The 15,585-nt window shown below is 49.4% G+C and overlaps 1 protein-coding gene across 1 annotated transcript; it reads left to right on the top strand.

The window, feature by feature from the left end:
- Positions 1–11,634: 11,634 nt before the first annotated feature.
- On the top strand, positions 11,635–12,623 carry LOC109765480 (dehydration-responsive element-binding protein 1H-like). The gene has a single exon (XM_020312161.3). The coding sequence runs from the start codon at positions 11,741–11,743 to the stop codon at positions 12,470–12,472; it is 732 nt and encodes a 243-aa protein (XP_020167750.1). The 5' UTR covers positions 11,635–11,740; the 3' UTR covers positions 12,473–12,623.
- Positions 12,624–15,585: the final 2,962 nt, after the last annotated feature.

Raw genomic sequence — 15,585 nt, 5'->3', positions numbered from 1 at the left:
AAGAATCCCCAAGTAACATTGTGAGCTGTGCTCAGTGGGTGCCTATGTTTGAGTTGTTGCTTTGCAACACTCTCTTTGGCCCCGGAGTAATTTGGCTTTGAGCCGATCAAGAGGTGTGACTATGGTTCGAATACCACCAAGCCCCCAAGTGATATTGTGGCATTGCGCCGATCAAGAGGTGTAGCTATGGTTCAAATGCAACCAAGCCCCCAAGTGATTTTTATATAAAGCTTTAATAAGCTGAATCAAGGGGTAAACCGGACGTCGCTTTATGAACAGAAGCCCCCATGTAACCACACATGATATAAGAAAAACAACAGATACCCCGCTTTAGCTGAGGCTCCGGTTTATTATATTGATCATAATATATACATTGTCATAACTATGTACATAAGCAGAGCCTATGGCTCAAGTATAGTAGGGCCGAAGATGAGCGATATTCCATGGCCGGTGGGTCTCCTCCTCCGATTTACGTGAGTCTTTGCGCTCTCGAACATCGATTAGGTAGTATGACCCGTTGTGCAGATTCTTGCTGACCACAAAGGGTCCTTCCGAAGGGGGGGATAACTTGTGCATATCCGTCTGATCCTGGATGAGTCGGAGCACCAAATCGCCTTCTTGAAAGGTTCTGGTTCTAACCCGGCGGCTGTGATAACGACGCAAATCTTGCTGATAAATCGCCGAACGGGCTGCTGCCATGTCACGCTCCTCATCTAACAGGTCGAGAGCTTCCTCCCGCGCCTTCTCATTGTCAGTTTCGACATATGCCGCCACACGGGGCGAGTCCTGACGGATGTCACTAGGAAGAACCGCCTCCGCTCCATAAACCATGAAAAAAGGCGTGTACCCCGTCGATCTGTTGGGTGTGGTATTGATGCTCCATAACACAGAAGGTAACTCCTCAACCCAACAACCCGGCGTCCGTTGCAAAGGAACCATAAGCCGGGGTTTGATGCCTCTCAAGATCTCTTGGTTGGCCCTCTCCGCTTGACCATTGGACTGGGGGTGAGCCACTGATGATACGTCAAGCCGGATGTGCTCACGTTGACAGAACTCCTTCATGGCACCCTTTGACAGATTGGTACCATTCTGTTATAATGCTGTGTGCAAAGCCAAACCGGAAGATCACCTTTTTGATGAATTGAACCGCCGTAGCTGCATCACACTTACTGACTGGCTCTGCCTCCACCCACTTAGTGAACTTATCAACCGCCACCAGAAGGTGGGTCTTCTTATCCTTGGATCTCTTAAAGGGTCCAACCATTTCGAGCCCCCAAGTGACAAATGGCCAAGTAATTGGAATCATCCTCAACTCTTGAGCCGGTACATGAGCCCATCGTGAGAACTTTTGACATCCATCACACCTTTTGACCAAGTCCTCGGCATCAGCATGAGCCGTCAACCAATAGAAACCGTGATGAAACGCCTTGGCTACCAGTGATTTTGAACCGGCGTGGTGACCACAATCTCCTTCGTGGATCTCACGCAAAATTTCACGGCCTTCTTCAGGGGATACACAGCGTTGCGCCCCTGTCACACTGCAATGATGTAACTCTCCATTGATAATAGTCATGGACTTGGACCGTCGGATTATCTGCCTGGCCGAAGTTTCGTCTTCTGGTAACTCGCCCCGGTTCATATACGCCAAATATGGAACCGTCCAATCCGGAATAACATGAAGAGCCGCCACCAACTGAGCCTCCGGATCAGGAACAGCCAAATCCTCTTCACCAGGGAGCTTGACGGACGGATTATGCAGCACATCCAGGAAGACATTAGGTGGAACCGGTTTACGTCGGGAACCCAAGCGGCTTAAAGCGTCCGCCGCTTCATTCTTCCTCCGGTCCACATGATCCACCTGATAACCTTTGAAGTGACCTGCAACAATATCCACCTCACGACGATACGCGGCCATGAGTGGGTCCTTGGAGTCCCAAGTGCCGGACACTTGTTGAGCCACCAGGTCCGAATCACCAAAGCACTTAACTCAGCTGAGATTCATCTCTTTAGCCATCCGAAGACCATGGAGTAAAGCCTCATATTCAGCTGCATTGTTAGTGCAAGGGAACATTAAACGGAGAACATAACAAAACTTATCACCTCGTGGGGAAGTTAAAACGACTCCAGCCCCCGAGCCCTCCAATTGCCTGGACCCATCAAAATGAATAGTCCAATAAGTATGATTCGGCTTCTCTTCCGGCGCCTGTAGTTCTGTCCAATCATTGATAAAATCCACAAGTGCCTGAGATTTGATCGCCGTCCGAGGTATGTATTTTAACCCGTGAGGCCCAAGATCAATAGCCCACTTAGCAATCCGGCCAGTTGCTTCCCTATTCTGGATTATATCCCCCAAAGGAGCAGAGCTGACCATTGTGATGGGATGACCTTGGAAATATTGCTTAAGCTTCCGGCTTGCCATGAAAACTCCATACACCAGCTTCTGCCAATGTGGGTACCTTTGCTTGGATTCAATAAGTACCTCACTGATATAATAAACCGGCCATTGAACCGGGTATTCCTTTCCGGCCTCCTTGCGCTCCACCACAATAGCCACGCTAACAGCCCGGGCGTTAGCTGCCACATATAGCAATAATGGCTCTTTATCAACAGGAGCAGCAAGAACCGGTGGATTAGCCAGCTGCCGCTTTAAGTCCTCAAATGCTTCATTGGCGGCATCACTCCAGACGAAGTTATCCGTTTTATTCAGCATCTGATATAAAGGGATGGCCTTCTCCCCAAGGCGACTGATAAACCGGCTCAACGCGGCAATCTGGCCTGCCAGGCGTTGAACATCATTAATACACTTCGGTTTAGCCAAAGAAGTTATAGCCTTGATTTTCTCCGGATTAGCTTCGATGCCTCTGTTAGATACCAGAAAACTCAAGACCTTTTCTGCCGGTACACCAAAAACACACTTGGCCGGATTAAGCATCATTTTATAAACCCGTAGGTTATCAAAGGTCACCTTCAAGTCATCTATCAACGTCTCCTTCTGTCTAGATTTTACCACAATATCATCCACATAAGCATGAACATTGCGGCCGATCTGATCATGAAGACAATTCTGCACACAGCGCTGATAAGTCGCCTGGGCACTCTTGAGCCCAAAGGGCATAGACACATAGCAGAAGCCTCCAAAAGGAGTTATGAAGGCTGTCTTCTCCTGGTCCTTAACTGCCATTTTGATCTGATGATAACCAGAATATGCATCCAGAAAGCTCAAACGCTCGCAACCCGCCGTAGCATCAATGATTTGATCAGTACGCGGGAGGGCAAAAGGTTCTGCTGGGCAAGCCTTGTAGAGATCTGTATAGTCCACACACATACGCCAAGTGCCATTCTTCTTAAGTACTAGCACCGGATTAGCCAACCACTCAGGATGAAACAGTTCGATGATAAACCTAGCCGCCAAGAGCCTGGCTACCTCCTCACCAATAGCTTTGCGTCTTTCTTCATTGAACCGGCGAACAAATTGCTTGATCGGTTTAAACTTGGGATCAACATTAAGTGTGTGCTCAGCGAGTTCCTTCGGCACACCTGGCATGTTAGAAGGCTTCCACGCAAAGATGTCCCGGTTCTCACGGATGAACTCGATGAGCGCGCTTTCCTATTTTGGATCCAAGTTAGCGCTGATGCTAAACTGCTTGGATGAATCGCCAGGAACGAAATCAACAAGCTTAGTCTCATCAGCCGATTTAAACTTCAAGACCGGTTTGCTCTGTAGTTGGCTTTTTCAAAGAAGTCATATCCGCCGGATCAACATTGTCCTTGTAGAACTTCAACTCGTCTGTTGCACAAACCGACTCAGCATATGCCGCATCACCTTCTTCACATTCCAAAGCGATCTTACGGCTCCCGTGCACTGTGATAGTCCCCTTATGACCCGGCATCTTGAGCTGCAGATAAACATAACAGGGTCTTGCCATAAACTTAGCATAAGCCGGCCGTCCAAACAGGGCATGATATGGGCTCTGGATTTTCACCACCTCGAAGGTCAACGTCTCTGATCTTGAATCGTGTTCGTCACCAAAAGCAACCTCCAGAGCTATCTTACCAACTGGATATGCCGATTTACCAGGCACCACTCCATGGAAGACTGTGTTGGACGGTTTAAGATTTTTATCTGTTAACCCCATGCGACGGAAAGTTTCATAGTAGAGGATGTTGATACTACTCCCCCCATCCATGAGTACTTTGGTGAACTTATAACCTCCCACCTGAGGTGCCACCACCAACGCCAGATGACCCGGATTATCAACCCGGGGTGGATGATCCTCTCGACTCCACACAATAGGTTGTTCAGACCAGCGTAGATAACGGGGCACCGCCGGTTCAACGGAATTCACTGCCCTTTTATGAAGCTTCTGATCGCGCTTGTCCAGGCTAGTGGTGAAGACATGATACTGCCCGCTATTCAACTGCTTCGGGTTGCTCTGGTAACCCGACTGATGTCGCTGCTGCTGATTTCCCTGATGATTATAACCACCTTGGTTGCCCTGATTGCCTTGATTTCCATGCCCACTCTGATTACCGTGAAAACCTGAACCGGAACTGCCTCCACCGTAACCCGAGCCATGAGATCTGGGGCCTGAACCGCCACCCGGTCCATGATCATACCGGAAAAAATCGGAATTTTTTAACTCATGCATGACATAACAATCCTTCCAGAGATGCGTGGCTGGTTTCTCCTGCGACCCGTGCTTTGGGCAAGGCTGGTTTAATAGATAAGACAGGCGCTCCGGATTAGGGCTTGGTCCTCCACTATGCCGGGGCGGTTTACCTTTACGCCGCTGGCCCTTGTCCTGCGCGTTTGTATTAGCCACAAAGTCTAAAATGGTATCTGCTTTACGCTTACCGCTGTTTCCATGACCCGCCGGGTTATACTGCTGCCCCTTGGTGTTGCTGCTCTTCTTTCCCTTCCTTGTCTTATCATCGTCAGACTCGGGATCCTTGGTACTATCAGAGTCGACAAACTTCACCAGAGCGGCCATGAGAGTCCCCATGTCATTGCAATGACGTTTGAGCCGTCCCAACTTCAACTTCAGAGGTGCAAACCGGCAATTGCCTTCCAATGTCAAAACTGCTGTATCAGCGTTGATGCGGTCCAATGAATGCAAAATCTCCGAAACCCGGCGCACCCAATGGGTTGTCGATTCTCCTTCCTCCTGGACACAGGCAGGTAAGTCCACAATTGACATGGGATGCTTGCATGTATCCTTGAAATTCTGGATGAACCGGGCCCTCAGCTCGGTCCATGACCCAATGGAGTTAGCTGGCAAGTTTTTCAACCAAGTGCGAGTTGTTCCTTCCAACATCATGGTAAAGTATTTAGCGCACGCCGCATCGTCCACATCCAGCATCTCCATTGCCATCTCATAGCTTTCAACCCATGACTCGGGGGATAAATCGGCGGTGTAATTCGGCACTTTACGTGGGCCTTTGAAATCCTTGGGCAGGCGCACGTTGCGCAGCGCTGGGACGAGACACGACACTCCCAAAGAGTTGGAAGTAACCCCTGGTTCCACCGACGTGGTTGGACGAATCGGAGTAAGTTGGCGGGCCTCATGTTGTGCTGCTAACTCGGCCTCTCGACGAGCTCTAGCGCGATCCACCACATCCTGAGCATCACCGCCACCACCCGCCGGGTTATGGCCACGGGGCGGATCACGGTTTCGCGCACTGCTTGATACGGCCGGTTCATTAATACGCCTGTTGTAGCTCCGACTTGGGCGGGGAGTAGAATGGATCCTTTCGCGACTATATGAATAAGCCTGCTGCTGAGTTAAAGCTGTCTGAAGGAGCTCCCTAGCCCATCGCGTCTCGACCGCTACTGGGGACTCGCCTTCGATCGGGAGGGCCGCCAGTCGTGAAGTGGCAGCGACAAGTTTATCCATCGAGTTAGAATAGTGACCCGGCGGTGTTGGGACATGCTACGACAGAACGTTGTTCTGACGGGGCGGATCACGGTTATCTGTTGGTCGCGGTTGAACCGGCGCTCCCGTTTCAGGTGCCTCTGCCCGGTTTGCCGCCGGCGGATTACTGGTCCCTGCTCCTGGGGTATTAAAGAGGTTCCTGGCCTCATAAGCCGGCGGCAGGTGAGATCGGTACCTTCTTCTCATAACGTCGTTTGACGCACTCTGATCCAACATAAGCCCATAGGCCTGCGCATCTAATGCGGCCCGTTCTGCAGTCATTCTGGCATCCTCCGCTGCCAAATCGGCCTTGGCCTGCGTTATCTGATCCTTCACTTTTGCAATCTCCGCAGTATGCTCATCCGGATTTGCCGGATTAACCTCCGCCATCAGTGTTGCCAAAGTGTCGAACAAATCAGATAAAACCTGAGCCAGCGGTCGCACAGGGCCTCCTGCCCCGGCCGCTGTCGCTGCTACTGATCCGGAAATCACCACCGCTACGGTCGAAGAGTGGAGCGCTGGCTGTGTACCGGCCATGAAAATCGCAACCCGATTCGGCGGATCAAAGGGGTCCGGAATACTGTCGCCATCGGAACAGCCCCCAATCCGGCCATCTTGCAACTGGTACAATGACTCGGCCTCCCCAGTCGATGACTCGTTGCCGGAATAAACGACGGTTTCACCACCAGATTCCGATCTATCCTCTGATTCCACTCCGTGGATGACTCCCACGAAGGCACGCTTCATGACAGGCTGAACCCGGGCAGATCTCGCACGCTGAGCCGTTTCGCCGAGGTCGGTGCAGATGTCCGGCTCAGGGCCGGGTTCGCCGATCTTGCCAATGAAAACGTGTATGCCGCCAAAGGGGACCCGGTACCCGTACTCGATTGAGTCGGCCTCGGGGCCCCAGCCTGCATCGTCGATGTAGAGCTTGCCACGACGACTCTTGGTCATCCGGCCCACAGCGTAGCCCTTGAGTCCTTCGAAGCTGCCCTCTAAGAACTCGAAACCATCGTGCAATAGCCCCACGATGGGCGCCAACTGTTGTGGTTTTGTCACGGCAGATGTCCTGAGGAAAGGACTTAGTCATGGAGCCATCGCTACGGGTTAGCTTAAAGGGGTTAAAGCGGACAAGGGACGCAGAGAGTTTATACTGGTTCGGCCCCTTGCGGTGAAGGTAAAAGCCTAATCCAGTTGTTGTGGAATTGCTAGGGTTTCGATGACCAGGGAGCGAATACGCTTTGCCTGAGTCTCGAGTTGTTGTCTGTTGTCCTAAACCGCCGCCGGGTCGTCCCCTTATATACATGGGTTGACGCCCATCGGTTTACAGAATCCCGAGGCCGGCTCATAAACGTGCCCGGATCGGTCTCTGCTCTTTCTATCTTACAACACAAGTTTACATATCAATGTCGGTTTATGTCTACAGGCCTTAAACCGGCTTTGGGCCCTGGGCCTTCATAAATCATCACCGTCTTTGTCTTCATGGGCTTTAGATATAGTGAACCATTATGGGGTTAACCCGGCCTCTCCTGGCCAGTTTACGCCCAGTAGTAATATCCCCAACAGGAAGCGTTTAGTAACGCGGTTGATGTAGTCGAACTTCTTCGCGATCCAACCGATCCAAGTACCGAACGTACGACACCTCCGCGTTCAGCACACGTTCAGCTCGATGACGTCCCTCGTACTCTTGATCCAGTTGAGGCCGAGGGAGAGTTCCGTCAGCACAACGGCGTGGCGACAGTGATGATGAAGTTACCGACGCAGGGCTTCACCTAAGCACTACGACGATATGACCGAGGTGTGTAACTGTGGAGGGGGGCACCGCACACGGCTAAGAGATTGTCTGTTCTGCTATTGGGGTGCCCCCTGGCCACGTATATAAAGGAGGGAGGGAGAGAGGAGGCCGGCCAGGTTGGGCGCGCCAAGGGGGGAGTCCTACTTGGACTCCTAATCCAAGTAGGATTCGCCCCCCCCCCCCCTTTTCCTTTCTCCCACCGAAGGGAAAGCGAAGGGAGAGAGGGGGAAGGAAAGAGGGGGGCCGGCCCCCTCCCCTAGTCCAATACGGTTTGGGCAAGGGGAAGGGCGCCCCCCACGTGGCCCTTTCTCCTCTCCTCCAATAAGGCCCAATAGGCCCATTACTTCTCCGGGGGGGGGGGGGGTTCCGGTAACCTCCCGGTACTCCGGAAAAATGCCCGAACCACTCGGAACCATTTCGATGTTCGAATGCAACCTTCCAATATATGAATCTTTACCTCTCGACCATTTCGAGACTCCTCGTCATGTCCGTGATCTCATCCGGGACTCCGAACAACGTTCGGTTCATCAAATCACATAAACTCATAATACCAATCGCCATTGAACGTTAAGCGTGCGGACCCTACGGGTTCGAGAACTATGTAGACATGACCGAGACTCATCTGCGGTCAATAACCAATAGCGGAACCTGGATGCTCATATTGGTTCCAACATATTCTACTAAGATCTTTATCGGTCAAACCGCATAACAACATACGTTGTTCCCTTTGTCATCGGTATGTTACTTGCCCGAGATTCGATCGTCGGTATCTCAATACCTAGTTCAATCTCGTTACCGGCAACTCTCTTTACTCGTTCTGTAATGCATCATCCCGCAACTAACTCATTAGTCACAATGCTTGCAAGGCTTATAGTGATGTGCATTACCGAGAGGGCCCAAAGATACCTCTCCGATACACAAAGTGACAAATCCTAATCTCGATCTATGCCAACTCAACAAACACCATCGGAGACACCTGTAGAGCATCTTTGTAATCACCTAGTTACGTTGTGACATTTGATAACACACAAGGTGTTCCTCCGGTATTCGGGAGTTGCATAATCTCATAGTCTGAGGAACATGTATAAGTCATGAAGAAAGCAGTAGCAATGAAACTGTAACGATCATAATGCTAAGATAACGAATGGGTCTTGTCCATCACATCATTCTCCTAATGATGTGATCCCGTTCATCAAATGACAACACATGTCTATGGTTAGGAAACATAACCATCTTTGATAAACGAGCTAGTCAAGTAGAGGCATACTAGGGACACTTTGTTTTGTCTATATATTCACACATGTACTAAGTTTCCGGTTAATAAAATTCTAGCATGAATAATAAACATTTATCATGAAATAAGGAAATAAATAATAACTTTATTATTGCCTCTAGGTCATATTTCCTTCACTGCATGTATTAGAGATGACAATAAAAGTATGTCTATAATGGGTTATCTATTAGTCTTATCTTTTTAGCACAATATGCCTCGTCATGTTTTTAGAAATGGCTAGTTATTGAAGATTCAGCAGGGCATATTTCCTTCACTGCATGTATTAGAGATGACAATAAAAGTATGTCTATAATGGGTTATCTATTAGTCTTATCTTTTTAGCACAATATGCCTCGTCATGTTTTTAGAAATGGCTAGTTATTGAAGATTCAGAAATGCTGAATCTTCAATAACTAGCCATTTCTAAAAACATGATGAGGCATATTATGCTAAGATACCATCTCTTAAATAAGAGAACACAAACTTTCAGACTAGGCGGCGCTTTCTTACCTCCAGGTTTTTTTAGGAAAAAAACTAACCTTGCACATCGCCCACACGCCTTCTTTACCACTCATTTTGCCACATGTGAACATATGACATCAGCAGAAATATTTTTGGTTTTTGGCTTAAAAATGTTTTATCTCCTAATTAAAAAATCGAATTAAAATTCCGTTTTCACCATCAAATCCGTCTTGACGAGATCTTTAAAACTAGACCCCACGTTGATATGTTTCGACGAAATTCTTTTTTGCCCAAAAGTTGCCATGATGTTTACACTATAGTTGCCATAGTGCTTAAACTAAAGTTGCGATGTGGCAATTTCAGTTTCTAGAACATGGCAAATTTAGTATTTTGATGATGGCAACTGCAGTACTTTGACCATGAAAAATATTTTTTGTATGAACCATGGCAATTTTAAGTGCATGTATCATGGCAATTTTAGTTTATGGTTCATGACAAGTCTAGTTTCTTAATTCCCCGTTTTATAAATATCAAAAATTACTTTTAAATGTAGAAGAAAATAGTTGAAAAATATCATGGCAACTTCAGTGTAAAGACCATGGCAATTCATGTGCAATAGACATGGCAACTTTTAATCCAAAAGAAAATCGTCTAAATATATTGATATGAGATCTAGTTTCGAAGCTCTCATCGCGAGGGATTTAATTGTGAAAACGGATCTTCAATCGGATTTTTTATTTAAGAGATAAAACATTTTAAAAACTGAAAATCCAAAAAAATTCCCACATGCATGCATGCGATGACGTGGCGCATTCTGTGTATTATAGGGCATGTGGGCGGGTTTCAGTCCCACCAGACATGTAGGCGTTAGGATTGTCCCTTTTTTAAGCGTGCCCTCGAACCATGAAACCTTGAAAGGATAAGCAAAGGACGCCGATATCCACCACACGTGTGGTATATTAGACATCCGCCCACACACCGTGTGTGGCGTGAGCAGGAGGCAGCCCACACGGGCTGTGTGTGGGCGGACATTAGAATTGCCCACACGTGTGGGCGCAGCTACTTCGTGCCACACGCCCAACAAGTACTATTCATCTCCACCTCGCGCGTGTGGCACGAAGCAAGAATGCCCACACGTCCTGGCGCAGCTACGTTAGGTACCCGCGGGATGATGATTTAGTTGCCATCCGGGATGGCAGATGTAGTTATCCGGGATGGCAAGTGTAGTTGTAAAAGCATGGCAACTCTATCTGTTTTGGTTAACTATAGTTGCCATGTCTAATTTATGGTAGTTGCCGCGTGTAATCAAACCGTTGTTGCCGTGTGTGATTAACTACTTGCCACATATGGTCAAACAGTAGTTGCCATGTGTGTTTACCTAGTTGCCATGTGTGGTCCAACCATAGTTGCTATGTATGGTTAATCACAGTTGTCATGTGTGTTTATCTGGTTGCCACGTACGCGCAACTGCAGTTCCCGTCTAGCAATGAATTATAGTTGCCATGTGTATTTACCTAGTTGCCACATGCGTGTAACTGCAGTTGCCATCCACAACGTAGGAGTGTCGTGTGGGCGAAAAGCAGTTCGCCCACACGCGTATGGACTAGGTGACTGTGTGGGCAGAAACTAGTTCGCCCACACACGCAGCTGGCAAACAACATGGTGCGGGGCATGTGGGCAAACTATCTAACACCCACACACCAGCTCCGTCCTACGTGGCATGCAAATTCTGCCTCAATGTGTCAAGATTTATGCAAACTGCACTGGACGATAATCCACGCGTGTGGACGAGTTGCAAAACTGCCACACATGTGGGCGTTTCCATAAGCGAATATATCCGTCGCTGGGCCTCCATGGGCAGCTGGAGCCCAATTTACCGCTACCCAAAGAAGGAAGCTGCCTCCACTCAAAAAAAAGGAAGCTGCCTTTGCTCTAGAAAAAATTGCTGCAAGCTGTCTTTGCTTAACACGCTGCTATTGGCTCCTTAAAAAAAAGCGCGCTGCAATTCGCCACGCGTCGATCTCACATGGGTCGCAGGACAAAAAGGCGTTTAATCGACTAGAATAAGGGCCACGTACTACCCAGCTGCTGTCCAAAGCGCGTTCATATACTGTAGTACACTTGAAGCTCCACATGACACATACCTATAAATACGTCCCACACACTCCACAGATGTTAGTAACACCGATCACCGAACACTCTCACTCAAGCTCAAGCATCCCACGGCTAAGCTCACACTCCTCACTAAGCTCAAGCACCAAGCTCGACTGCTCGTTACCGAGCACTCCGGCGTTAGCCATGGACATGGGCATGGATCTTTCCGGCTCCTCCCCGTCCTCGTCCGTGTCATCCTCGCCCGAGCACGCATCGGGGCGGGCGTCGCCGGCCAAGCGCCCCGCGGGGCGCACCAAGTTCCGGGAGACGCGGCACCCGGTGTACCGCGGCGTGCGGCGCAGGGGCAACGCGCGACGCTGGGTCTGCGAGGTGCGCGTCCCCGGCAAGCGTGGCGCTCGGCTCTGGCTCGGGACGTACCTGACCGCCGAGGCCGCCGCCCGCGCGAACGACGCCGCCATGCTCGCACTCGGCGGCCGCTCCGCCAGGTGCCTCAACTTCGCCGACTCGGCGTGGCTGCTCGCCGTGCCGTCCGCGCTCTCCGACCGCGCCGACGTCCGGCGCGCGGCCCTCCAAGCCGTCGCGGATTTCCAGCGACGGGTGGCTGCCAATGGCCTGATAGCCAGGACCGTTGCCGAGGAGACCCCATCTAGCGCTCATGCACAATCGTCGTCTGAGTCCGACAGTGGCGATTCGTCGGAGGCGTCGGAAGCTTCCGCCGATGGAGAGTTCGAGGTGCTGGCTACAATGGACATCGATATGTTCAGGCTTGACTTGTTCCCGGAAATGGACCTGGGCTCGTACTACGTGAGCCTCGCAGAGGCGCTGCTCATGGACCCGCCGTCGACGGCGGCCATCATCGACGCGTACTGGGACAACGGCGACGGCGGAGCAGATGTCGCGCTCTGGAGCTACTAGCTAGCTAGTGTCGATAAATGATTCCCCATCCGATTCTGCTCTGTTTTGAGTCTAGATTATATTTTTCCCCTTTGCAAAGTTTCCACTTTGAAGCTGTTTCCAATCCAGCACTCAATTATGGAACAATTTTATGCGACTGTTTTCTTCCCTTCCTGAAACGTACATGCAGTTTCATACTGTAAAGAGGAACACGAAAATGCGAAAATCAAAACTGATACTCTGCACCTTAGAGAAAAGAAAAACACTGATACTCGATTGGTTGAGACGACTTGCGAAGGGTTCCGGAAAAAGGAAATATACCTTCACGTGCCATGACTTCAACAGAGAAAGCGATGTCGAGATCGACGAGGTGACCGGAACTGCAGCGAGCAATCCAGAAGATGTGGTCTGACTCTGATGCCTTACGTTCCGTCTACAAGATGTGGTGTAGAGAGTTCTGAATCTTCTTGTCAAGATCTTTGTAGCTGAGCGAGCAGTCATTTTCAACGGGTGGGATTGGGGTGAAGAGGCTGCCGCACACTCTGACGCGCCGACTGCTGCAGTCGGGCTCCCCACCTACTTTCTGAATCTTGGGTCGAAGAGAGCAAGATACGATGCTTCCCTTTCAGCTACTCCCTCCGTCCCGTAATATAAGACGTTTTCCGATACTAGTATAATGTCAAAAAACGTCTTATATTATGAGACGGAGGGAGTAGATATTTAGACGTGTAATGCTACTTGCTGGGTAGTACGCGTGCACAATAATTTCTACTCCCTCCGTTCCAAATTACTCGTCATGGTTTTAGTTCAAATTTGAACTAAAACCACGACGAGTAATTTGGAATGGAGGGAGTATATCTTCTTGAAGGACAATCCGTCACCAGATTATTCAGGTTTGAAGATTTTCTTTTACCAAAATCACTCTGAGGCCTTTTTTATCTTTTATAATTTTGAAAAATGTTATCTGGCTGACGATCCCTTGAAACGTTTTTCCAGCGAACGCATCCAGGGCTGTTAGATCAAGTGCACCAATCTTGATGCTCGCTGGCGGCGCTCCCCTTCGTCGCAGTGCCGGAGGAGGAGAAGCAGGTGGACGGGTTAGATCCAACAGACGACAGCCGTGCCGGGCTCGCAGCGACGCGCGGCGGCTGCTCGCGGCGCCCGCGCGCTTCCCACCCCCACGTCTGACCCCCTCCACCTCCCTGGTGCTACCAACTGACGACAGCTCCTACACCTCCAACTTGCAGCAGCGTGGCGGCCGCGGAGGAGCAGCCACAACCATGGCAGGGCGTGTATCTCCATTCCCCTTCTCGGAATCCACCGTGTGTACGGAGTACTCTTCTAAGGTAAGTACAGAGCACTCATCAGGTATACTTGGCTTCCGCTCTGCATATTCCGTTCCCCTTGTTGGTTTGAGCTGCATTCAGATCACTGGGCGTATAATTGTAGTTGGGACGAGCTAACATAGATAGACTGTGTGGTTTTTGTGTAGAAGTGGGAACTGATAGACCTCGTGGATCGGGTAGTCAGATCGATCCGGTAGTCCTACCTTCACTCTATGTCGATGATCCCGCCGAGGTGGCCACGGTGGATGCCGACGGCGGTGATGGCACAGAGTGGATGGTGGCGGTGGTGGAGCTTCCCGTGAGCACCGCACTAACCCTAGATCGGTAGGGATTGTCGGTGGGGTTTGTGGCAGCGATTAACTTCGTGTATCGTGCCCCGACCCCCACCTCTGTTTATATAGCGCGGGTCACAGGGGCCCACCAACCATGGTTTGGTTGGGCGCCCCCGATCAGGGTGCGATGCAAGGGCCCGTTCGACCCTTTGGGCTCGAACGGAAGAGATCAACCTAACATTCTCCCCCTTGATCTCAACTTTACTTTTAACCTTATACTTTCTAGTTTATTTACATATTGATACATAGAGTATGTTTCATCGTCACAGCTTAATTGCCGATAGAATCATACAGCTACAACATACATTTTGTTCAGAAACAAATTCTATTCCTTTTGGGCCTCTCATGATCCAGGAATCATAGGCTTTCCCTTAAACCCATGCCGGCTAAGTGTTCCTTGAACACATTGGGTGGTAAGCCTTTCGTAAGCGGATCCGCAAGCATATCCTTTGTCCTTATATGCTCGAGATTTATAGTGTGATCCTGGATTTTATCTTTCACAACATAATACCTTATCTCTATTGTTTTGGCAGCATTACTCGACTTGTTGTTGTGAGCATAGAATACTGCGGGCTGGTTGTCACAGTACATCTTTAGTGGTTTGTGAAGACAATGTACCACTTTCAAGTCGGGTATAAATTTCTTTAGCCATATCACCTACCCCGTGGCCTCGAAGCATGCTATGAATTCTGCATACATCGTGGATGATGCAACTATCGACTGTTTGGAGCCTTTCCACGAAATAGCTCCCCCAGCGAGAGTGAATATGTATCCTGACATGAATTTTCTATCATCTCTACCCCCCGCAAAATCTGCGTCTGAATACCCTTTTATCTCTAGGGAATCACATCTCCTGTATCTGAGCGTGTAGTCCTTCGTACCTTGAGCATAACGCAATGATTTCTTTACCATCTTTCAGTGCTCAATGCCTGGATTCTCTTGATATCCATCGAGTACCCTGGTGATAAAAGCTAAGTCAGCGCGAGTGCACACTTGTGCATACTGTAAGCTTCCAACAGCCGAAGCATATGGTACTGCTTTCATTTGATCTATCTCGTACTGGTTCTTGGGACATTGGAATTTCCCAAAACTATCGCCCTTGACTATCGGAGCAGGTGTGGCTTTACTCGCATGCATATTATACTTTTGAAGAACCTTTTCTAAATATGCTTTCTGTGATAGTCCTAAGACTCCATTGTTCCTATCCCGGTCAATCTCTATGCCCAAAACATATGACGCCTCACCAAGATCTGTTATATCAAAATTTGAGGATAAGAACTTGTTTGTTTCTTGTAGTAGACTAACATGTTGGGGAACGTAGTAATTTCAAAAAAATTCCTACGCACACGCAGGATCATGGTGATGCATAGCAACGAGAGGGGAGAGTGTTGTCCATGTACCCTCGTAGACCGTAAGCGGAAGCGTTATGACAACGTGGTTGATGTAGTCGTACGTC

The sequence above is a fragment of the Aegilops tauschii genome, chromosome 5 (genome assembly GCF_002575655.3).
Source record: "Aegilops tauschii subsp. strangulata cultivar AL8/78 chromosome 5, Aet v6.0, whole genome shotgun sequence".
NCBI classification, from domain to species: Eukaryota; Viridiplantae; Streptophyta; class Magnoliopsida; order Poales; family Poaceae; genus Aegilops; species Aegilops tauschii.
The sequence above is the reverse complement of the archived record's forward strand: the minus strand, read 5'-3'. Positions and strand labels throughout refer to the sequence as shown.

Coding starts and splice junctions, on each gene's coding strand:
- LOC109765480 (XM_020312161.3), top strand. CDS start 11,741: ATGGACATGGGCATGGATCTTTCCGGCTCCTCCCCGTCCTCGTCCGTG.